The 24,670-nt window shown below is 33.1% G+C and overlaps 2 protein-coding genes across 2 annotated transcripts; one reads left to right on the plus strand and one right to left on the minus strand.

Annotated features, from left to right (window-relative positions):
• Positions 1-13,682: 13,682 nt before the first annotated feature.
• LOC114386116 lies at positions 13,683-17,089 on the plus strand. Its single transcript, XM_028346121.1, has 2 exons — positions 13,683-13,960; positions 15,108-17,089. The coding sequence occupies exon 2, from the start codon at positions 15,133-15,135 to the stop codon at positions 16,729-16,731; it is 1,599 nt and encodes a 532-aa protein (XP_028201922.1). The 5' UTR covers positions 13,683-13,960; positions 15,108-15,132; the 3' UTR covers positions 16,732-17,089.
• A 582-nt stretch (positions 17,090-17,671) lies between these two features.
• On the minus strand, positions 17,672-23,032 carry LOC114386108 (probable receptor-like protein kinase At1g49730). The gene is made up of 9 exons (XM_028346114.1): positions 22,707-23,032; positions 20,813-21,361; positions 20,019-20,312; positions 19,632-19,893; positions 19,501-19,553; positions 19,092-19,159; positions 18,878-18,967; positions 18,604-18,688; positions 17,672-18,467 (listed from the first exon to the last, which is right to left on the minus strand). The coding sequence occupies exons 1-9, from the start codon at positions 22,777-22,779 to the stop codon at positions 17,923-17,925; spliced, it is 2,019 nt and encodes a 672-aa protein (XP_028201915.1). The 5' UTR covers positions 22,780-23,032; the 3' UTR covers positions 17,672-17,922.
• Between the last annotated feature and the right edge of the window lie 1,638 nt (positions 23,033-24,670).

Consider the following 24,670-nt stretch of genomic DNA (forward strand, 5'->3'; position numbering starts at 1 on the left):
ATACCAAACCTCTAAATGAGGATTATTTCTTTTAATTGAAGTATTGTCATGAAAAGATGAATCCATATAATTAGGAATCCTATACATGTTTAAACAAATATAGTAAGTTTATCCATGAGATATCTACTTGTGGTTGAGGTGATATAATTTGTTGAAATATCATTCATTGATAAGGTGAACCTAGATAAGTTGTGAATTCAACCAATGATGTTATAAATGTAATATGTTTAATTATAAGATTATTAAGTTATTGTTGAGATGTTTATGTGTCCATGAGGAAATATATTTGTTATTTGTTGAAGTTGATGATATATGTATTTGTGAATAAACTTTGATGTTAAAGCTATTTTGTACATGTAAAAATGAGCTAACTCTGCCCTTTTATAAGATTTTAATAAGATATTGCTTTGGGAGAGAGAGTTAAATGAAAAACTTTGATCCACTCAAGTGACCTAGGGATTTTGCTCAGTGAATATCATCCTAAGTATTCACCCCCTATGTCTTTAACTTTGATTAGTGTGTCGAAGTGATGAAATTAAATTATGAAAGGCTTAGTTGACTCATTTAAATGCGCGAGCAATGAGATAATTATTGGTGAGATGTATTTGGACCCTTAAATCAAGTCATTAGAGATGACAGGTACAGAGTATCGTATCTATGGTCATAGGAGATTCTGAATATGATTTTTTGTTGGTACGTTGTATGAGCACAATTGGTGTTGATTATGGGTGAACACATAAGTTGACAATGCTTGGTGGGCTCTCAACTTAGAATTATGAGTTTTTGTAATGGCTAATAGGAATGAACTTATAAAATAGATGAGCCAGTGAGTTCTTATAGATATAAGATCGTGAAATATCTACGCTTGTCTATTTTGATACAACCACTTTTCCTCCATATGATTAGCTTAGGAGACTCCTTGAATTGTGTGACCATGGTAAGGGATGGGATCTATAGGAACCATCCATATAATGTAGAAAATTCCATGGAATAGAGTCTTTGTGGATGATGTTGTCTTAGTTAGATGTGATGATGATAATTAAGACTATGTCGTGATGAATTTTGATGAAGATTTTTTATAGTTAATGTTTAAATGTAAAACAAGATGTACGATGTCTTATGGTGATTAGTTGGTGATTGAACTAGGATGATGTTGTTTGTTTGTGTTTATAAATGTACATACATGAGATGACTTTTTATAAATTAAATTTTATTGTGAATTTCTAGTTATTATACATAGTATTTTTTTAAGTTTACTTTTATTCCTTTTTTTCTTGTGCTTGAATCTGTTTATATTATAGGTATAATTTTGTTTTAGTAAGTTTATCCTTGCATGTGTCACATAGAATTGTGATTGTGATGATCTCGACCTATTTGTTTGGAGGAATAAATAGTTTTTAGGTGGATCTTCCTTTTAAAGACATCATAGATGGAGCATGTAGAAATTAAAGATATAATATTTTCCTTTGTTTAGTCTTATGTATAGAATGAACCAACTTAAGAGTATTAAGAATTTACTTTGTAAAAATATGTATGGATATATAATACGTTGCGCTATATATATGAAGTGCATTGTATTACCAAATATTAGTTAAATTGTGTATGAGTAGTTTATATCTTAAGTTTTTAATTTTACCTTGTAGCTTTGGAATTGAGAAAAATGCAATTGTAATACCTAGAGAGTTTTTAAATAAAATAAACTTTGTACCTTCATTATGTAACGAATGCAGTTTAACCTATTTGATTGAATAAATGTGAGTTTAAAAATTACTTACTACATATCTTTGATTTGTACGGATAAAAAAAGAAGTTATGTAGCAAAGGTGGAACGTAACAACCTGAATATATTATTAATATTTTAGTATATAATGATTAATATATTAATCTGTAGTTACTTTGAAGTTTATTAAATAAATAGTAAATCATAATCAATTTTGTATTTTAAATCAACATTTAATGGCTCGTAATTAAAATATTTTCAATAACATTAATAATAAAGTATCATAAATACCAATAAATTATTGATCCCAATAGTACTCAATTTGATCTCCTTAACCATGATCTTGAACATTTTGAATGAGAAAAAAAATATTGTTATGGGTAGGCTTGGGTTTCCCGGTCAGGTTGTCCCATTTAAGACCTAAATATTAAACATTTAACTTTAAATAAAATATTGAACATTCCCAAAACTAATACCTAAAAATAAATTATAAAAAAAGGAAGAAAAATCTATTAAGTACATGATTATATTTTTGGTAAGAATTGAAACTTTAAATGGAAGCATTTGATTGTTGGGAAATTTATACTTTTCTAGGAATCTTACATTAAAAAATTATGATTCCCAAGTTTGGTATGTAATTAATAAAAAAGGTTTCCAAGACATTATGATTCTTGGGAATCAATTTTAGCTCACTTCCCACAAAAACATTCCCAAGGGAGGGGGCTAGAATTTGTCATGGTATGTTGTTTATTCAAAAGTTTCAGTTTTTAACTATTGTTACACTTTGTTTATGGTATGTGTATTTTAATTTTTTTATTTCTAAACTTCTCATTGTCTAAAGTTTTTATATTTGACATTGTCTTTGTTAAGCATTATACCATATACATCACTTGCGTTTATTTTCCTATTGTCATACTAATTTTGACGATAAAAGTTAATCATTGACTTCTATAATATAAAGCCAAAAATACAATAAAAAACGTCCTAAGTTATTGAGGAGATGATTCAATCTTTAAGATGCATTTTTTAATAAAGAGTATATTTGCAAAAAATCTTATATATCCAAAAAAGTTATAATGTAACCAAATATAAAAATATTTATTTCTGAATAACCAAACCTATTTTATACCTTCTTAGGAATCATGATTGTTAGGTATGTAAAAAAATTTCAGCTACCTCTTTCAAAGAAATTAAAATTACCTACGGTGAAAAATATTTTTAATTTCAAGCATTAATTTGCTTTAGTTGGAAAAAATAATTTAAGATAAACTATTCATTACCTTTTAGTAGTGAGACAAAATTATAGAGAACGATTTATGATAAGATTTGGATTAATTGGAGTTTGGAAATTACAAATTTGTAAAGGATATTAATGATAATTTAATATGTAATCAATGCTATGTATAGAAAAATAACTTTTTTTAGAGTAAGTGTTTAGGTGGGCCAGCTCGCAGGCTTCATGAATTAAGCCCACAATGTCTTCGGGTTAAACAAGTTTGGGCTTGAAATCCTCTCTAAATAGATGAGTTTATTTTTTTAGGCTTGTATTTGCACAAAGCACAGGCCAGATGAGTCGATCCATGGAGTCAGCCCATATATTCATCCCAAGTTGGGAGAGAGATTTTGAGTAAAGATTATTTTGGATGAAAATTAAATACACCAGAAACTTTTCTTTTATACTATTGTTTTTATGTGACGTTTTAATGTATTTTAATTCTTACAAATAAAATAATTTCCAAATAAATTAAATATTGAAAATTTGTAATTGTTATAATATTGAATAAATAACTTTATTATTGATTTATATATTTTGATAAAAAAAAATTTGTTTGATATGCCAATACGTCATTTATGATCTGCGCTGCATAAATATTATATGATTTATAAAGTTAATAGTCTACGATTAGAAAAAGTTATTTCCATTAATATGTTTACGATTTTATTAAATGAATTCAAATTTATATTATTAATTAATATAAAATTTATATTATTATTTTTATGATATTCAAGCATAAATTTTGATAAGAATTTAATAAATATATATAAAACATTAGTATTATATATATAAATAAATTGTCCCTACATGACATTGATATTGTTACTAGTATAAGTTAAGGAGGAAATATTTTTTTTTTAAAGGACAAGTTAAGGAAGTTGGTGCATGAAAACTACTAGGACATATTTATTATAACTAGTTATTACTAGTTCTTAGCAAAAACATTAGGCAAAATACAAAGCAATTCAATCAAGTAATGACCATTATTTTTATAGAGAAATGACAACAAATTCAATTGGCAGGAAATCAAGTAGCCAAAAGTTGACATTTAGCAGGAGGATGGTTATATTTATTATACATAAAATACTTTTCAATAAATTACATATAGATCATAATTGGATGAATTAAGGAAATTGATGCGTATCAAACAAATACTAGGACATATTTATTATAACTAGCTAATAGTTTAGTCTAAAAAGTGCGAGGCAAAAAACAAAACAAATTCATTCAAGTTATTGCCATTGTTTTTATAGAGAAATGACAAAAAAAAGCCAGAAGTTGACATGTGGCAGGAGGTGGTTAGATTTTTTTTTTGGGGTATTCAGGAGATGGTTAGATTTATTAATATGAATGATATATATATATATATATATATATATATATATATATATATATATATATATATATATATATATATATATATGTTGTAAAAAAAAAGATAAATAGATAAATATATTACGGCTTAGATGACAGAATTCTTACTCGTGTTTATTCCTTTTTCTTGAAAAACAAATATTGTTATATATAGTAAGAAAATACTAGATGTTTTGGATCGGGCTAAGTCTCTCGACCCTTATTAATATAATTCTCTTTCAAAAATAAATAAATAATAAAAGGATTAAAATAAGTACATAACTATTTGATGTCGGTAAGGGCAGAAGGGCATGTAGCACTGATATTTATGGTATTATGATTTGAAAGTATTCATTATTGGTAAAATAACTATTTTGATTCCAATAAAAATTCTGATTTAGTCACTCAATATATAAAAGTATGATAATTATATTATGTTGTTAAGTTTTGTAAGATCATTTTTTAATGTGATATACTATTCAAGGATCAATTTGATTTGTATTTTTTAAGATTAAATTAACATTTAATTGTACAATAGGGTTCAAGTGACCCTCATATTTAATTTTTTTTACAATTTTAGTCTAATTTCAACTTTTAATGATAACTCAAATGAATAAATTAGTTTTAAGATTCAAGTGAACTTAAATAAGAGAAATAATATTAATTAAAACTCAGCATTTAGTGGCTATTTTTTGGCATCATAAAATTAAAAGATGAACTAAATTCACATATTTTTAAAAGTTAAACTAAAATCATCAATATTAAAATATAAGGAACAAAAAATAAAGTTACCTTTAAGCACGTGATTATCTGGCATGCAATTATTCAAGCTTATCCAAAGACACCGATGGATTTTGGCCAAAAATTAGGAGGGTGGGGAATTGATTAAAAAAATATACTTAAAAAATAATATTAATAAAAAAAAAATCTATATTTACTAAAAGGGAACAAGAAAATTGTGGGAGCAAGATGACTATCCTCATTCTCAAGAAGTTTAGTCACATATTAGATGTTTTGAATTAAAGTCCAAAACACATAATTATATTAAATATTTAAAAATAAAAATTTGCTGCATACAGTAATTATATTGGATTCCAACATAATTTCTTCTGCCTAATATTCCTCAAGTGGAACAAAAAATTCGCAAATAAAACACATTTTTCTAAAAAAAAATAGCATTGTCCACCAAGAATCCGACAGATTGACATAATGGTTAGACAACTAGCACAGACATTGTGGAAATGATGTATCTATCTGGGTATAGTGAATTGAGAATCGTAGGTGTGGCACGTGCGGCAGAAATGGAAGGTTCGAAAAGCTGAGACCTGCGCCGAAATGGAAGGTTCATCGTGATACGCTTGGAGCCAATGAAAGGGCAGTTGTGTCAGAACATTAAGAAAGCCACTCCCACTCCAACTCCAACCTCGATTCCCGTTCCCTTTTCTTGATTATGGAATCTCGCAAATTAGCCGCCATACTCTCCTCCCTTGTCTCCCAACTCCTCCTCTTACTCCTCCACAACATTTTCCCTTTCCCTCCAAACAACTCCATCCTCCCCCTCCTCCTCTTCTCCCACCAACTCGCCGCCACCCTCTCCCCCGAACCCCACAAATTCCTCCAACGCAAACGCAAACGCAAACGCCAACGCCATTTCCAACTCCCCAATCCCCTCACCCGCACCCCTGACTCCTTCCGCAACACCTTCCTCATGTCCTCCTCCTCCTTCCAGTGGCTCTCCGGCCTCCTCGATCCCCTCCTCGAGTGCCGCGACCCCGCCGCCCTCTTCCACTCCCTCAACCTCTCCTCCGGCGCCCGCCTCGCCATCGGCCTCTCCCGCCTCGCCGAAGGCTCCGACTACCCCCAAATCTCCTCCCGCTTCTCCGTCTCCGTCCCCGTCGCTAAATTCTGCGTCAAACAACTCTGCCGCGTCCTCTGCACCAACTTCCGCTTCTGGGTCTCTTTTCCCTCTCCCTCGGACCTCCCATCCGTCTCGCAGTCCTTCCAAACCCTCTCCGGCCTCCCCAATTGCTGTGGCTCCATTCTTTGCTCTCGCTTCAATATCTTAGTCAACGCCAACATCCCTAACAACAAAGTCTCGATTTCTCAAGTAGCCGCGCAAATAGTCGTGGATTCCTCCTCGCGGATCCTCACCATCGTCGCTGGCTTCCTTGGACACAAATCTGATTCCCAAATTCTACATGCCTCCTCTCTCTACAACGACATCCAGCAAGGAACCCTCCTGAACGCCCCAAACGCACCGTTTAATCAGTATCTAATCGGCGATTCACAGTATCCTCTGCTTCCCTGGCTTATGGTTCCTTACACAAACCCTGCTCCTGGCTCTGCTGAAGAGAATTTCAACTCTGCTCATCAAATTATGCGGCTTGCCGCGCTTAGGGCATCGGCCAGTCTGAGGAATTGGGGGGTGCTGAGGAAACCCGTGACTGAGGAGCTTAAGATGGCTGTGGCTTACATTGGCGCCTGCTCCATTCTTCATAATAGTTTGCTGATGAGGGAGGATTTTTCGGCTCTGGCTTCCGAGTTTGAGGATTGTAATCAAGGTTTTTGTAATGCTGCTGCATTTGAGGGTGAGGCTGTGTCTTCCGTGGCTTTGGCTTTGCGTGACAATTTGGCTAACATGGCCAAGGAGTTTTGTCGCGATTCGAAGAATTCTTGATTGGTTTAAAGATTGGTGAATGGGTGATGCTTCCAGGTGTATGCGATTTTTTTGGGGCTCAATTTGTTGTTAGAGTGGACGTGGGGAGTGTAAATATCACTGCCTCTTGAGCATTGGTTTTTTGTTTAATTATTACTCGAGAAATTGTTGTTCTTTGGTTCAGTGAATTGATCCGCGTCTACAATGTCTGAGGCCATTGATTTATATTTTTTATTTTACTTACACCTTTGGGTTCAATTTACATGGACATGGTGTTTATATGGATAGTTTTAATCGTTTATGTTGGGTTTTGGTTGATGAGTAGTGATCAAACTCAGAGTTTTCTGTTGTTTAGTTGTGTCTTGCCCATTTGGTAATTTGTGTCAAAAGGAATCACAGTGCACCCAACTTTGGTGTACTAGGCTTATGTGAAAGTGTTTCTCACCTTTTGTGACCGTAGTTTTTTAGTTTTGTTGGCCCCATTAGCATTTAGACAAACCACTACTGCTTGAAAGAATAAAAAGAAAAAACCACGACTGCTTGTAGAGTGCATTCTCGATTCATTAATCATTGCTTTGCAACCATTTGATATTGCCATGTGACAAATCTTTTTTATTTTCAACAAATTGCAGAGACAATTGAACTTGTTTGTGTTGCCCTTAGTTTTGGTTTTACTTAATTTCTTCAGGGTTTTCTGTGGGATGATGGATGTAGAGATTGATGGAATGTGTAAATTTCAATATGAGAAATTGTGCTTTGCAGACTGCACACACAAAGCATGGGAGTTGAAGTTAACAAGGATTTGGTAATTGGAGGCTAAATTATGCAAAACTTGATCCCTGCTGACTGTAAATGACACCAACCGTATGAATGGAATGACAGGTTACTAATTATGTATGGTTTGGTACCTAAATTTGTGATGCTTAGACCTACAAAACCAGTTTACAAGTCCCTTCTTGATTATATACTTTTGTTACTACAAATTAGGAGAACTAAAACTCAGGATCCCTCTAATGTTTTTGTCCTTTGCTCATTTAAATCTCCAAGCAGTTGCGTGATGGCTAGTTGATTATTCTATCGATTTCTAGTTAGAGTTGCTGAGTATTTTGTAAATGATGTCTACTTAGCTTCCTGTTCTCAACACCTGACTAGTTTATTACTAGCAAACAATTTTCTCCTATTTTGTTGTCTTGTATGTAGTACATGTCTGGATTATAGTTGGGAGAGCTCAAAATATTTTTACTCTAGAAGCAACAACTTTTTCTTTCTTCATTTCGTTATTTTACATTGAAGTTCGCAAAAATACTTTCCAAACTTCAATCCAAACATAACCTTAGTTGGAGTTACTTCTGCAACTCTTTCTCATTGACATCCCTCTCCCCTTTCCCGCCCTTCGTTCCTCCTTGGCTTCAGGCACCCATGTTCTGACCATAATTGATGAGATTGCAACAGATCACCCTGGGCAAAGTCGGTGCTATGTTCTCAACACAGACACTGAAATGCAAATTAAGGCTGTACCAATGGTTTTGTTTTTCAAAAATGACTGGAGATGTTACAGTTACACTGTATGTGATACCATGCTAATATAGTTTAATTTGGCCGCCATTGAGAGATGAGAGGGTGTTGAACTCCTAAACGTGGATCAATACAGAAATGGGTATAAACATTTGCTCTTGAATTTTGAGGACTTTATCAGTCTATTGAACATTACTGAGTACTGTACATATTTTGTTAAGATACTTCCATAATAGCGCGAGACCGCTAATGATCAGCCTTAAGTCTATTTGTTGTTGTTGTTGTTTTTTTTTTCTTTTTTTTTATGAAATATCATTTTGCAGCCACGAAGAGTATCACGGACACAGTGAATTTGAATGATCTTTTGCTGCTTGATTTGAGCAGTAGTTGCTACTCTCCAATACTAAAGAATGCGTTTGATTCACACTAAGGTACAGAACAACACAGGCTTTTAAATTGCATAGTTTAAAAACAACAAAACTTTTAAAATTATAGCATCAATAACATGATATTTTTCTTTAAATACATTCATCAAATATCCCTAAGTTGAAAGACATGAACCAATACATTAATCGGAAAATCTCAATCCAAAAGCCAAAAAATTCAATTCCTTTACCAACCAAAAGTTTAAAAAAGGAAAAATTTACATATATATGATTACGGATAAATATGTAATTAATATATTAAATCTCTACAAGCAAAGGTCTTTGAAATCCCCTGCCCAATTAATAAGCAAGTAGAATAAAAAATTATTTATTTTGCTTGAAAATAACCATTTGCTTTGGAGAAGGACCTTTTTAAAGCTTTTTGGACCTTTGAGGAAATAAACTTGCCTTTTCTTTGTCCTTCATCCTCCATCAGCTCCAACTCGTGAACTTTGAGAGTTCCAACAAGCTCTTCCACAGGTACAGACTTAAAATCATTTGAGGCACATAGAGCTATCACCTATGGTTTTTACTGCTTAAGCAAATTTCACAAAATTTTTGTTATATGATCAAGATTATCATAAGTTTTACTTAGGACCTTAAATTGTTCATAATGGTTTGGAATTGTCCAAACAATATTGTTCGATGGTTTCAGGGTCCTCCCTTTTATACAATTCATATCGGTGAATTAGCATGAATATCTTAGAGTCTTTAACTTATGAGGTTTCTTCATAAGCAAGAGTTAAGGTGTCCCACATTTGCTTAGCAAATTTAGGACTATGAACCTTTCCATATTCCGCTTCAGACAAAGCATACATGAATGAGTTCCTAGCCTTTGAGTGTAGAAGATACTTGGTCTAATGATAATTTGTCCATGCAGATCGAGGGTTCTCTTAACCTTTCTTATCTATGGGAATGTAGTTCTCATTTTCCACTACATCCCACACGTCTATATGACAAGCATCAAAGAATTCTGTTACTCATAGTGTTGAGTGTTGACCCTTGAAGAGAGGAGGTCTATCAACTGCTAGTCCTTTTTTCCATAGTGCTTCAAGACTGAAAGAGGACAGCCTATGTATTTTACCCTTCTAGTTGTTCTTGAACAATTGTACCAATTGAGGATCTTTGGTCTCATGATTACTCAATATCTTCAACACATCTTATTAAGTTTGAAATGTGTGGACCAAAAGATTGAAGCCAAAATTTATGTACCTGATATACTCATTCATTCAGTAGATACTCTTTATTTAATTACTTTTTATGTGAAGTTTCAAACCTTGTTGTACAGTCCTTTTCAAAATGGTCTGAGAAGAAAATGATACTAATTTTTAAATTGGAATCCTTGTTGTCATGCTTCCACAAGATTGAACTTGGAAAGGCATATAAAAAATAACTCTGATGGTATGAATTGTGTGCCAAACAAAATGCTTAACTTTATGTAATAGTATTTAAACAAGTAATGTTATTAAATTTTTTTGTTTTGTTTTCCTTACTCATTAGTTTAAGGCCGACTAATGTTAATTAGATATACTGATAAGAATAAAAGTATAAAACAGAAATATATAATTTTACTGTCATTATTTATTTATAAATTAAATTCATCTTATATAATCTTATATTCTTGTAAATTTTAAAATTAAACGGGAGGAAAAGACACTAGTTTCTTAACAACATAAGTATATAATATTAGTTTTAATTACATATAATATCTATACAAAATAACTATTATCCTAATACATTATAGTATACTATTGATTAATGATGGCATTATCATAAATTAAATATAATTATTTAATAGGTATCATTGTTCATATCGATATTGAAACATTTAAAAAAGCAAATATGATTTATCATAATGCAATGTAACATTAAAGAAAATTGATAAACTATAATATTTATTATCTATTTATATTATAATAATAATAATATATCTTACATCAGATAACTAGGTTTCATTTTTTTTATTATCTGATTATTTTTTTTAACTTACTAGGTCTTCTTGGCCTTCCTCGATCCCTTTGTGATCTCCCACAGCACAAAGAACCCTACATCATAGTACTCAATAGGCAACCCAGAAAACCTAATCCAAACAACCACCCTTTCAATAGCTTCACATGGCAGATGAAAATTTGTACTCCATTCCCGAGCCACCAAATAATGGTCATAGATTAGCCTTAGCTTTGTTTGTTTTTATTTTTATCGACACTTAAATGTAGTTTTTTTTTATTAGCAGATAAAACTACACTTTTTTTTTTTCTATCTAACCAACCAACCTTATAACTCCAGTCTTAGCTTTGTTTTAACCTTGGCTTTAAACCCTATTTTTCGTCCAAGTAATTTGACAATAACAACCCTCAACCAAGACCTCCCAATCCCGTGTTCTTCATTTTCAGAGAGTATCAAAGTCGGGCAATCATACTCTCCAAGTTTTTCTCCCGAATCATCAAACCTTCCTGCTGCTCCTCTTCATCTTCCTCGTTGTCATGCGAGTTTTCCATGTCATATTAAATATTTTATTACTGATCTTATAAAATGAAATTGCAACCAAATATTTAGAAAAAGTAGAAATCACATACTTTTAAGTAGACATCATAATAACATTATCTTAATTAGTGTAATGAGTAAAATATCTTAAAATATAATGTTAAAAATAAAAGAAAAAAATGAAAAAGTAAAATAAAATGAACATCTATCATCTATCAATATCTTAACTATAATGTTAAAATAATAAAATAAATATTGTAAATAGTATAATAGTTAAGATAAACAGTATAATATAAAAATATCCAAAAAATAGAATACACATTTTTAACTATTCTTAAAGTTATAAACTAACCTTTTAAGATGACTAAGTAAATTAAGGTTTCAAAAACTGCTACAAGTAACTAAAAAAAATTGTATATCAAACAACTACTAATTTTTTTTAAAGAAAATATCAATAGTTAAAAATAATATTATATCACAATATAAATTTTTTATTGTAAATTTAAAATATAATTTATATGTTTAAAATAGTTAATTATTACAAATTTTAATTATAATATGATTTATATACTAAAAATAATTATTTATTATAAATTTTAGTTATACAAAAATTAAGTATTTATCATGTGCATTACCATGGCTAAAAGACTAGTGTTTATTAAATACATTTTTTCTTCTTGCAATTTAGTGTTTTTTTTTTTCATTTTCATTCCTTCAATTTTTTTTAGCTAAATTGTAATTTTGATCCCTCTAATTTTTCAAATTCATGATTTTAATCCTCCTGAATTTGAATTGTAACATTTGATCCCCTAGTCTTATAAATTGATGATTTTGATCCTCCTGATAGATTATTGACAAATAATTATAATTAATTGAGATATTAAATTAATTTTAAATTAATCAAAACCATCAATTATTTAAAAATTGAATAAAAATTGTTTAATTCTAATTTTCCAAACATACCCACTAGGAGTCACATCACATTAGGATTAATAGTCTTTTATTAAAGTTTTTAATGATTAATAATTTTATTTAATTTATAATTAATTTAATATCTATAGTAATTACAATTATTAGTTAATAATCTATAAGAAGATTAAAATTACAAATTTATAAAATTAGGAGGATTAAATATTACAATTAAAAATCCAGAGGACCAAAATCATGGATTTAAAAAAGTAGAAAGACCAAAATTACAATTTAATTCTTTTTTTGTTTTAATTTTTGTAAAATGCATTTATTTTGTTTTTCGTTCTTAAAATACTTTAGAAGGTGTTTTTTACTCTTCAAAACACTTTTTTACTATTTAAAGTGTTATCTAAAACACTTTAAGGACAAAAAACAAAACACATTTTTTGCAAGAAGTAAAATGATTTTTTTCAAGGATAAAAATGAAAAAAAATGTTAAATTAGAGGGATAAAAAGGGTATTTCAATTCATTATTTCAAAAGTGATTAATTTTTTTATGCTATTTCAAAAGTAATTAGTATGCTGATAAAATTAATAAATGATAAATTAATATTATCAATTTGATAAAGACATTTGAGATAATGAATAAAAAGAAACCAATATCATAATTTTGCTTTATCTTACTATATACGGTAAACAATAACAATTAAGGTGTGTTTGGTGGACATAATAAAATAAGATAAAAAATCATATAAAAATTAAATAAAAGTAGAATAAAATAAGAGGATGTAACCATTTATACTATCTAATGTTGAATCCATACCAAATAATCTCTTACATATATACATATTATCATTTTTTTCTGTTTAAGGTGCATTAGCAACAGACAATATATGAATATATTATTTAATTTTTGTAGCTATGCCAATTACACACAACTTTTTTTCATAAAAAGGAAAAAAAGAAGCTCGTGATTGTTTTATTATTTAAATAGAATGCTAACACATTCTTCCTTATACATATTTTTTCATTAGTTTTTAGGATACCAAGGATAAACATATTTGCTATATTTTGCTTTTATATAAGAATATAGGAATATAAGAATTTTTTTTTATAATAATTGTAGTGAAGTTTGAACATAAAATATTTTGTATATTATCTCAAATTTCCCATTATTATTGGACCCACCATAGTGGTTCCAATGTAAACATCATAATGCCACAAGAAACTTTTATAAAAATAATAATAATAATAATGCCATAAGAAACTAAAGTAAAATATTCAAATCTCGATTAATCCTTAAGTCCTAATGTCCCAATTAATCCTTCTTCACTTTCACTCTTTCCTTCCGCTAGTACTAAAGTGAAAAATCTCAATAAAAAACGCACCCACCCAACACAACACAACACCACACCTAGCCGTATCCTTGTTCCTTAAATTACTTCCTCAACTCTCTCTATCCGATTCTTCAATAATATCACGCGTTTCTTGTACGGTATCCATCTTCGGGATTCTATTCATCATTCTTTTGCTTCCTTAATCAGCACGCGGATTCATGTTTCTGCAGCATCCAATTTGATTACAACCCCAATTATTCTCCAATTACTGCCACTAAATATTTGGTATCTCTCTTATTTATTTTCTTCATTTTCGGTTGCAGTGAAAGATGTTTATATTATAGATTTAGATAACGCGTGCTGTGGGATTTTGGGTTTTGAGTTCCCTGCTTTTTCCAACACTTTTGCTCCGATTTGGTTCTGATTAGAACAATTTTGCTCTCTGACTTGTATGGATGGGCAATTTGGAATAAATATTGCTGCTTTCTGTTCAAATATGTGCTTTTTTTTCTGATGGAATTTCTTTGCTCTGAATCTTGCTTTGCCGGACCTAGGTTTGTGGAACTTCATTTTTTTTGCTGGTTGTGTGTTTTTGAGTGCTTTGTTGTAGGGATAAGTGGTAGAAATTGCATAAAGTGTGTTTCTTTTGATTTGGGTTGTTTAGTTGTTAGTGTTGATCTCAATGAAATTGGAATGGGGTCTTGGCTCTTCGTTCAGTATATGCAGTGGTGCGGGGGTAAGAGTTGGGGCTTGTGAATTGTGGTGTTTTGTTGATGTCGTTTTCAATCACTGGAGGACATCATTAAGTGATTATAGACCCTTGTGATACTGGGACAGTGAACTTGGCTTGACGTTATTGTCTTATGATTGGGATTCCCTAATTGTCCTCTAATTTATGTTAAATACATGGATTGAACTGATGCATATAAAGTGAGTGATGGATGCAAATCATATTATCTGATGAAATCATTTTATGTTTTGACTTTTGAATATATTTCAGAATCTTTATTTTGGGGGGTAGGTGGGTTCAATAATCTTGTTAGTCCTTAGTTTGATATCCTTACCATTGATTTCCACTGTGGAATCTGTTTAGTAGATATATTACCTTGTGCTTTCTTTGGCAATGAGGCAGTTCTGCTTCTTGCTCTAGTGGTTTTAAATTTTAATTACTGTTTGGTAGCCTGTGTTGACACAGGATAGTTCCTAGAATAGATACTCTGTAAGTCTTAACCGGCTTCTGATTGAAGGGAAAAAATCTGTTTTTATTCTAGTTCTGTAGGTCTTGTTTCTCTTTTATGGTGCATCAAGTGTGTCTATTTTGTGTTTTATGGTTAGAGTATTCATGCCTATAGTCTTACCTTCTCACTATGTTGCAATAAGATGTTTTTGGGGATTTGTTTGTTTAATGATGTCTTCACTCCATTATGTGCAGGAACATCTGATTTTCTAGTGCATTGATGGCTACCCCAAGTAAATCAACACCAATAATAGCGTCAGACACTTTGGAACAAAAAGGGAAGACTATGACTGAATCAAACGCAAACATTCTTCAATGTCCTTTAAACCAGCAACTCTATAGCTCCTTAGATGGCCCAGTAGCAATCCTTTGGGATATTGAAAATTGTCCAGTTCCATGTGATGTGCGCCCTGAGGATGTAGCAGGTAATATAAGAATGGCTTTACGGGTGCACCCAGTAATTAAAGGAGCTGTTATGATGTTTTCTGCTTATGGGGATTTCAATGCTTTCCCTAGGCGACTTAGAGAGGGCTGTCAGAGAACTGGCGTTAAACTTATTGATGTTCCCAATGGGAGAAAAGATGCTGCTGATAAAGCTATCTTGGTCGACATGTTCTTATTTGCTCTTGACAACCCTCCACCATCCTCTATCATGCTTATATCTGGGGATGTTGATTTTGCACCAGCACTTCACATTCTTGGTCAGCGGGGATATACTGTAATTCTTGTCATCCCTGCTAACGTGGGTGTTTCTTCTGCCCTATGCAATGCTGGTAAATTTGTTTGGGACTGGCCTAGTGTGGTTCGTGGAGAAGGCTTTGTGCCCCCTTCGAAGGCTTTAGTGCCACCACGTGGAGGTCCAGTTGAACTTGCTGGACACTTTATGGGATGCCATATCAATGACAACTCTGATGGACAAAATGAAGAAGAAGCAATAGTTTATAGAGGTATGTCACAGAGCTATTATAACTCAAGGGAATTCTCAATGGTGTCACAATCTCTGTCTGAATACAACAATGGCACATTGAACACGACTTGCTTGCCTACAACTATGAGAACACATAGCCTTCCATCTGTATTGAATGATGTTCCAGGAGGGTCTATGATGCCTTCGAGTGACCTTAATGAATGTCAGTTATGGGTACAGCCTGGGGATTTAAATGGTCTCAAGGGGCAGCTGGTAAGGTTGCTCGAACTTTTTGGAGGATGCCTACCTCTGGCCCGAGTTCCAGCAGAGTACCAGAAACTTTATGGGAGACCTCTTTATGTATCTGAATATGGAGCAATAAAGTTGGTCAATCTTTTCAAGAAGATGGGCGATGCCCTGGCTGTGGAAGGGAAAGGGAATCGGAAATTTGTGTATCTCAGAAACTGGAAGGCAGGCCCAAGTGCTCCTCCTCTCTCTCTGGCAAAGAAAGACAAGAAAGGAAAGGAAGCCCAGGAAGAGAATGTGAATATTGTCACTGGTGGATGCTCTTCAGATGAGTTCTCAGATGAAGAAAGAGTAGTCATCGAAGAGCATGATGAAAGAAGTTGCATAGGGAAGGGGAATCAGGGTAGAGCTGCCAAATGTGAAATTGATGACCGTTTTATTGAGCAATTTAAGTATGAGCTGCAAGAGATTCTGGTAAGCTATTCTTGTCGCATATTCCTAGGTTGTTTTGAGGCTATATACCAGCAGCGTTACAAGAAACAACTGGAATATCAGAGATTTGGTGTGGACAAGTTGGAAGATTTGTTTGAGAAAGTGAGTGATGTGGTGGTACTGCATGAGGAACCAGTAAGCAAGAAGAAGTTCCTGGCTGCTGTAGGTGGTTAGAAAACTCAGCAACGGACTGCATCTACTTTAACCATTCTGATGTTTTAAACTTATGCTTAGGAATTACTTGTTCTCTCTAGCAACCTCATCCTTTTCTGTGTTTTTACTCCTTAGATGTTTAGTAAAAATGATATGCTGGGCGTATGTGTTTTTTTTAGTCACTGTCCTGCATGTATTTTTATCTTTTCTAAAGTTTGTGTTTTCTTCCAGTCTCTGCAGCCGATTAGCTACTTATAGGAGAGACATGTACGAGTAGTGGCTTTTGTACTTCTATCTTGTATTCTATCTCAATGTACACTTTTTTCATACATGTTGACTTTTCGTGATACTGATTACTAGTTGAACATCATTCCATTTATGGTTCTGTCCCAAGAAGTTTCAGTAGGAGTTGATTGACTATGGTCGTTACTGAATATCTTAATAAAAAGAAACTAAAGGGATTATCCTTTATGAAAATAAGGATCAACACCTACAGCTAGTAAGGAGAAAAAAAATTATACGGAATAAAACTTGTGTAATAGTACTTTTTTAAAGTTTAAATATCAATGTCTACCAATGCTTTTACAGTTTTTACTAATGTCATAAAAGGTTGCCACTGCAAATATGGTGGCTGACCAGCCAGGCGGCAGAGTGTGGTGGCAGCAAATCAATTATGTTTTCAGGTTCAAAGTGAAGCAACTCTTTACGACTTTCATTTTTTCACGTTTTTCCCACAATTATGGCCCCTCTACCGCGTATCTTAGTCAAGAAAGATAGAACGGCTTATTGACTTGTGCATTCCAAGTTTATAACTTCTCAAACAGTGTTATACCATGACCTGAAGCTTCTCCTTTGGAACCATGCCTTGCAAAGAGGAAATTTTCATGCATGACTATGAAATTGAAATCTGTCCTCAAAAAAACCCAATTCCAGGCACTGTGTGTAGGTGTGAAAGGTTCCCTTAAAACAATTTCTTAAAAGTATAGTATAATATAATCATCAACATTGCTCGTGTTTCTTAACTTAAACTGTGTGCAACGGCAAGCCAATGGGGATAATAAAAGCAAAGAAAACACTATATTTCTCATTTCTCCCAAGATTTTAATATATGGACACCTTAAAAGAGTTTCTCCTACTTCTAACAAATCCACAAGTCAGTGAGTAAATGAGAAATGCAAAATTGAAGCCAACTTGAAGAACCTAAAGATTGTTTCAGAGAGAGAACATATTTGGCGGAGACTGTGGAGAGCCACTCTCAAGTAAAAAGGTTCTACTGCAATACGACCGAGACGTACTTGAAGATGAAGCAAGATATCTTCCATCTCCGCTGTGAAACAATGCCTCATTTCTGAGCATTTTCCCCTTGCTTCTTCTGCCTCTATGCTGACTTCCCTGACCTTCTTCATCTTCAACTGCTTGTAGAAACTCACTGTGCATTGGTTCTGATGTCTCATACAGAAGCCTAAGTACCTGTTTTATCGAAGGCCTTGCCCTTCCTTCTCTCTGTGTGCACCATACTACTATAGAGATTACTGTTTGGAGCTGATCCAAGTCAAAAGACTCCCTCACATTGGGATCTACTAGCTCCAATAATCTTGTGTCTGATTCCATGTATGGTTGAGCCCATTCTACCAAATTCTTATTATCTTGAATGGCTCGTCTTCCTGTCACAATTTCAAGTAGTAACACCCCAAAACTGTATATATCGCTTTTCTCCGTGAGCTCTTGAGTAACAATATATTCAGGATCCATATAACCTGGAATTGAATTTAACATCCAAAATTAAGTATTGTCAATGATGGCTGTAGTTCCCTGGATATAGAACTATCCTCTGAATTGTGTACAAAGCCAAAATCAGTTAAGATAAATATAATGAAGAAAAGAATTTTATACCTGGAGTTCCCCGGATTTCGGTGTTTACAGGTTCAAAGCATACTGAGCCATCTTTTGAAGCTTGTGCAAGGCCAAAATCAGCTATCTGTGAAATGACGTAATACAGGAATAAAGGAGTTAGTTAATACTTACGGCATCTGATGGGAGAGTGTAGATTTGCACTATCCATCTATAACATCATATAAATTTTGCATTATTTTGAACTCTTGGACTACAAAAAGACAATGAATATTAACAGTAGAAATGGTGGCATGCAGTATGAGGGTCATCCAACCTTAGCAACGAAGTTCTCATCCAGTAAAGTGTTGCTGGATTTAATATCTCTGTGACACAGAGGAGGATCGCAATAGAAATGGAGGTACTCCTGCCCGAGAATGAGATTGAAAATTAAAATCCATAAAATAAAAGAATAAAGAAAAGAGAGGATTAAAAGCAATCATCCAGTCAATTGAACTAAATCTCGAAATTAAACCAATAAGAGATATTACCAGTGCATTGGCGACATCAATGGCAATTTGGATTCTAGTTCGCCAACTTAAAGGTGTTTTACCAGGGGCTGAACAAATCAACAAAATATATTAAGGGGTTAATAGGGAAAACAAGCTAAGATATTGATCTGTTTCCTCACTACTTTAATGCAATTAATTTGGTGCATAACATGTTTTATTGTCATGTTCAGTCTGGCTGAAAGTGCCGAGTTAAAAAAAGATGCAGAAAAGCGCATACATAAGATCCACGTGAAAATGAATACAAGCACAAGGGGGGAAGCTGGATGTTCCATTTGTAATCGAACCAAATATTATCGTAAATATGCTATTCAAAACAATATGTGAGTGTATGCGTGTGCGTGTGTTATGTTTTTAAGGTAGAACGATGTATAGATATTGAGAGGCATACAATGAAGATGATCTTTCAAGCTTCCATTTCCCATGTATTCATACATCAGAAACCTGCCATAAAGATGCAGAATGGTTTGATTCATTGGTAAATGATGTCAAAGAAGACAATAAGCACACAGAAACAGATACCTCTCACATTTTTTAATGCAAAAGCCTCTTAAAGCAACAAGATGCCGATGGTGCAGCCGAGCAAGAAGTTCAATTTCTCTGCAGAACTCATCCTCCCCCTGCTCAGATATTCTGTTCATCCTTTTTACTGCTACGATCAGTCCATCAGAAAATTGAGCTTTATACACAGTTCCAAATCCCCCTTGGCCAATGACAGTGCTAAAATCGTTTGTTGCCTTTTTTATCTCCCTGTAGCTGAATTTTCGAAACATAGACGAAGAACCTGTATACCACCCCCACACCCGCACCCCAAACAGGAAGCATAGTAAGAAAAAATAAAGTGCTGGTTTCAATATATCACTTCTAAGAAGAAATAAACAGAACAAGTGTGATCAACCAGAACCTTACCTTCCTGAAATTTCCATGTTGCACAAGGAGGTAAGGTTTTCGAACAGGATTTACCAAAATTATCAGGCTCGTCTAGCTCTCTGCTTTTCTGGCGAATTAGAACTATCAAGACTATGAGTGTGATAACAGCAACAGCTGTAACTGCAATAGCAATACCTGGAACTAATGTCAAATGATATGAATGGTGGTTTCCCTTTAAAGGCGCACTTAACAATGGATGACTTGGACCATCAGCAACCCGTGGGGGGCTTGGAGAAGCCTTAGGAGCAGGCAAGGGTGGGGATGACTCTGAAACTGGCATCACAAATGTAAAAGCATTATCAGCTAAATTTTACTTTATTGGTAACAATACACAGACTTCATTGTATCTGTAGAATGTATATTTAATAGGGTAAAAAGAAAACAAAAAGAGAAGTCATTTGGCACACATTAATTATTATAACTAGACTTTATACAGTTTGTTCAAGCATAGTTTAGTTAATACTGTTTTCTATTCTTTTACTGTCGTACCAATGGAAAGGGATTTGTCCAACGACTGTTTATTTAGTAAGAAATGATTATGAAGAGGATCTATAGCATTCTAAAGTAAAGATCTCATCTATTTTATCAGCTTCACATCATAATAAGTCTCAGACATAATTATATAATGTATGTAGTAGCATTAACACATGGAGGAACTCATGCACACAGAGAGACCTGAAGAGGTAACAAAAACCATCACAAAAAAAAAAAGAAAGCTGAAGAGGGACAGCATCAGACTGATTCCTGTTAATAAAATTAATTTAAAACTGTACCAGGAGGTATGAGAAGTCCTTGAACCCCGAAGAAGCAAATTGCAATGTCAATAATAGATGTCTCATCAACTTGGCTTGCTAGTGCAGCAAAAGTGGCATCACGACATGTACTTAGTGTTATATTATCTTCAATTCCGATATGATGCAGATAACCAAAGCCGGCATTTAAGCACTTCTTACATTTACTTTCCTCTCCTAGTGGCGCTTTGCAATTTTTTGTGACCTCCGTAAATCTGGGGGATTGCAGCATTTGGACAACACTAGTTCTCCCCTTGCATTCATAATTAACGGGAATTTTTGTCCCAAAACCACAAAAAGCTGTTGCATTTTGTGCAACTCCATTAAGTTCCAAGGTTTGAAATATGGTTTGGAGGCAGATGTCAGATGCATTTTGAGGGACCCCTAGGTTGCCTGTTGCATTAGCAAAACGAGCAACAGAAATTGCAACGTTAGTGTTAATGTAGCGACAACATTTTCCCCTGTCACCATGGTTAGAGCATAGGGAGGAAGCCAGTGTGAAGTTTGAACCAGTAAAATTCAAAGGGCAATCTGCAAAAGGAGCAGTGATATTAGACCACTAAATCACATTTATAATCCTTCACCTGTACTGCCAACAGTTTGCTACTAGTACATTTAAAAAGATTGACCAGTCATGTTAACTCCCATAAAGTTAACATGCACAATTCTAAAGATACAAAGATATCAGGTTTCCTAACCATTACCCTAAGGGAAATGGTTCAGGAATCAAAAGTGAAAATTTTATTAAAAAATGTAACTTCCAAATATTCACTAATAATTTTTTTTTCTATTTGTCAATTCCTTAGCCATTTCCCTCATGGTAATGGTTAGAGAAACTGTAAAGAGTACAGCCATATCCTGTTTCTGTGACAGTATTCAGAACGCAGGACATAAAACTGTACCCTGAAATAAGTTCAATCTTAGTTTCATTTCATTGCATTCTTGCGGTATTTGTTTTGAATGCATAGTTCTTTGATTATTATTGTTTTGTGTTTACGTTCACAATATGTGCACCATGAAATTTTTTGGCTCCCTGCCCAAGTCATAATTCCCCATGTATAAATCTTGAATATGGAAAAATAATGTGGAAGAGCATCTATCTGAAATGGATACTGGTAACTGTTTTGTATCACCAATAAATACCTTCACTTTCACCACAATTCTGAACACTTCCATTTTAGATAGTTTATAACCATTTAAAAGTACCACAGAGGATGCCAGGTGTGCAATGATAGCCTTATCTAATTTCTAATCTATAGATTAAATGTGGTCAAATGTTTCTACTTTCTGCTCTTTAGAAGGTACTATAACTCCGTGTCCTCTATGAGCAAACCTAGAGTAATTGTGATTTTGTAAGAGCAGTGGATTGAAAATTCTCAATACTAATTTCTGCAACCATTCTGGTGGTAAAAGCATTTGTTATGACCACAACTCCATCAAGATACTTGTTCTTGTGTTCAAGCAATATTAATTTTGGGAAAACAAGGTGAGAGAAAAGTTATTAACACATTGACAAAGTGCATAAATGTCCAGATTCATTAACACCTGTCAATCCTTTTTCTCATCCCTTTTATTTTAGTTTCCCAATAGGTCAAGAATGCAATGCAACGGGGAAAATCAATCATAACTACTACGACCAATGAGTAAATGCTGCAAGAATATCAAACACAAGTTCCAATTTTTTTCACATTCACATTAATATATACACATACACCCATTCTCATTCATTCCTAACTTGACAGTTGACACCATTCCTTACCCCCAAGATGGGTAAAAGAGATTCCACAAATCAATGCACCAGCATCATAACAAGGCGAAAGGGTGAAACATATTGAAGCAAAGCTACGAAAGAAAAGAACTTTAAGAATGAACTAACCAGCCATTATGACAGGAAGCTGTATTCCAAGAAAAGCCAACAATCCCACCAAAGATTCAAGCCAGCAGAGCATGGTGGAGGAGTTGGAAGAGAAGAAAGATGAAAATTTTATTTAAAGGCTTCAAGGTACAACAAGAGTGTGTTCATTTTTATGTGTCTTAAGTGTTAACCACCCCATTTTGGGAACACCATTTCACAGCTTCTTGCTGCTACAATAGGTTTTATTAGACTTTTGAGAAAGACCGGTGTGTGTGTGAGAGAGAAAGAGAGAGAAAGCGGGTTTGTTTGTGTGTGTGAATGAGTGAGAGTGAGAGGGTTTTTTGTACTTTTGTTTGTTTGGCTCTGAATAAATGCGCACTGAAGAGGAAGAACAACAATTTTAATTGATGCTTTCGTGGGGTACACCTTTTATTTTGTTTCTGATTCCACAGTACACCAGAGGCTCCCATTTCATTTTTGTCATTCCATGCCATGCCACTCTCAAAAAATGTTCATGTGATAGCTGTTCAGACCTCGAAGCTAATGCCTAATGACAAATACTATGCACCAAAATTCAAATCACACTAGTAAAATATGAATTTTTAAATTGACATTAAAATCTTAGTTGTTGAATATATATAAGGTAACTATTATTAAAAAAATTAACTAGTTGTTGAATAATAACAAATTTGATTTGTACGAAATCATGTATATATTTTTTTGTATAAACTTGATACCTGAAAACGTTACCATTGTTAAAATGGTACTGTGATTATGTCCTAACGAGTTCAGACAATTATGAAGGACAGACACTTCCGATCATGGTGCTGCTGCATTTATGAGGGTAAATTTGATTTACTACTATTTTATTTTCATTTATTTATTATTTTTGTGTGCAACTAGCAATGCACTTCTATTTTGGGCATGCGATTGGAGCTTTGTTTAGCCGCCGCCTTCTTTTGTCAATGCTAAAGCTTCAATCAAACACCTCCATTTTCACTTTTAGTACTTCAATAATTAATAATGGCTAATTAATTTGTTACAAGTGTTGATTATTTGCAAATATCTTTTTAGGTACATAAAATTTGTTTGGCTAAAATACATATTTTGTTTCTCATCTCATTTTTATTGTAGTTTAGTTTCTTAAATCTAAAAATATTTACTTTAGCTCTTTAAAGTGTTTTTTTTTAAGTATCAACAAAGTTGAGTATTCTTTTTTGGAATAAAAATAAAATTGTGCAGAGGGAACTTCCCAGTTCCAAAATATGGAGCGACAAGGGTACTCTTCTTATCCAAAGAGAAATCCATATCTAGTGTGTAACTATGATGTCAAAAACAAAATTACCTTTCAAAAGAGAAAACCTATTGAAAACAAAATATTTCTGTTAGATTGAGTTAGTCCTTTTATTAGATAAAAAAAAATTATCATGTCATCTAAAATTAGCATTATTAGTAAAATAAAGAAACTGATTAATATCCAATTCAATATGATAAAAACTCTTTCAAGATCAATTTTTTTTTATAATTGAAGAGATCAACCTTAAGCTAAAAAAATAAATTATTAAAGAAGTCTAATTTAATTAGTTGATTCTAATTTTTAATTTATTGTAAAAAATTTAATATCGTTCTTGAATTCTTATGGATAATAAAAATGTATCTTATCTCGTTTGTTTGGAGTGACTCCACTCTCCAGCGTCGGCACACACTGAGATTCTTTTCTTATGGAATGTAAAAAGCCTAATCCTTTACGTGGTTACTGAAATTTGTTTTAGATGAAAGACAAAATAACACGGGCCTCCAATTCCAAGGTCATGGATTTAGTTGCATCAGCATGTGAGGTTCCGTGGGACCCTATCTATGAAACACGGATACTCCATTTTTTTATTGTATCTGATGTTTGATATGTGTCTGTGTCATTGATATGACACTCATATTATATTCTATAATTTAAATATCTATGGATGTTCACGTGTCTGTGTTCGTGT

The sequence above is a fragment of the Glycine soja genome, chromosome 2 (genome assembly GCF_004193775.1).
Source record: "Glycine soja cultivar W05 chromosome 2, ASM419377v2, whole genome shotgun sequence".
Classification (NCBI taxonomy): Eukaryota; Viridiplantae; Streptophyta; class Magnoliopsida; order Fabales; family Fabaceae; genus Glycine; species Glycine soja.

Excerpts from the sequence above, each read along its gene's own strand:
- LOC114386108 (XM_028346114.1), bottom strand. The coding sequence starts at position 22,779 with ATGCTCTGCTGGCTTGAATCTTTGGTGGGATTGTTGGCTTTTCTTGGA. Across the intron at positions 19,894-20,018 it reads AACATGGAAATTTCAGGAAG|GTTCTTCGTCTATGTTTCGA; the intron begins GTAAGGTTCTGG and ends GGTGGTATACAG. Across the intron at positions 18,468-18,603 it reads CGAAATCCGGGGAACTCCAG|GTTATATGGATCCTGAATAT; the intron begins GTATAAAATTCT and ends ATTCAATTCCAG.
- LOC114386116 (XM_028346121.1), top strand. The coding sequence starts at position 15,133 with ATGGCTACCCCAAGTAAATCAACACCAATAATAGCGTCAGACACTTTG.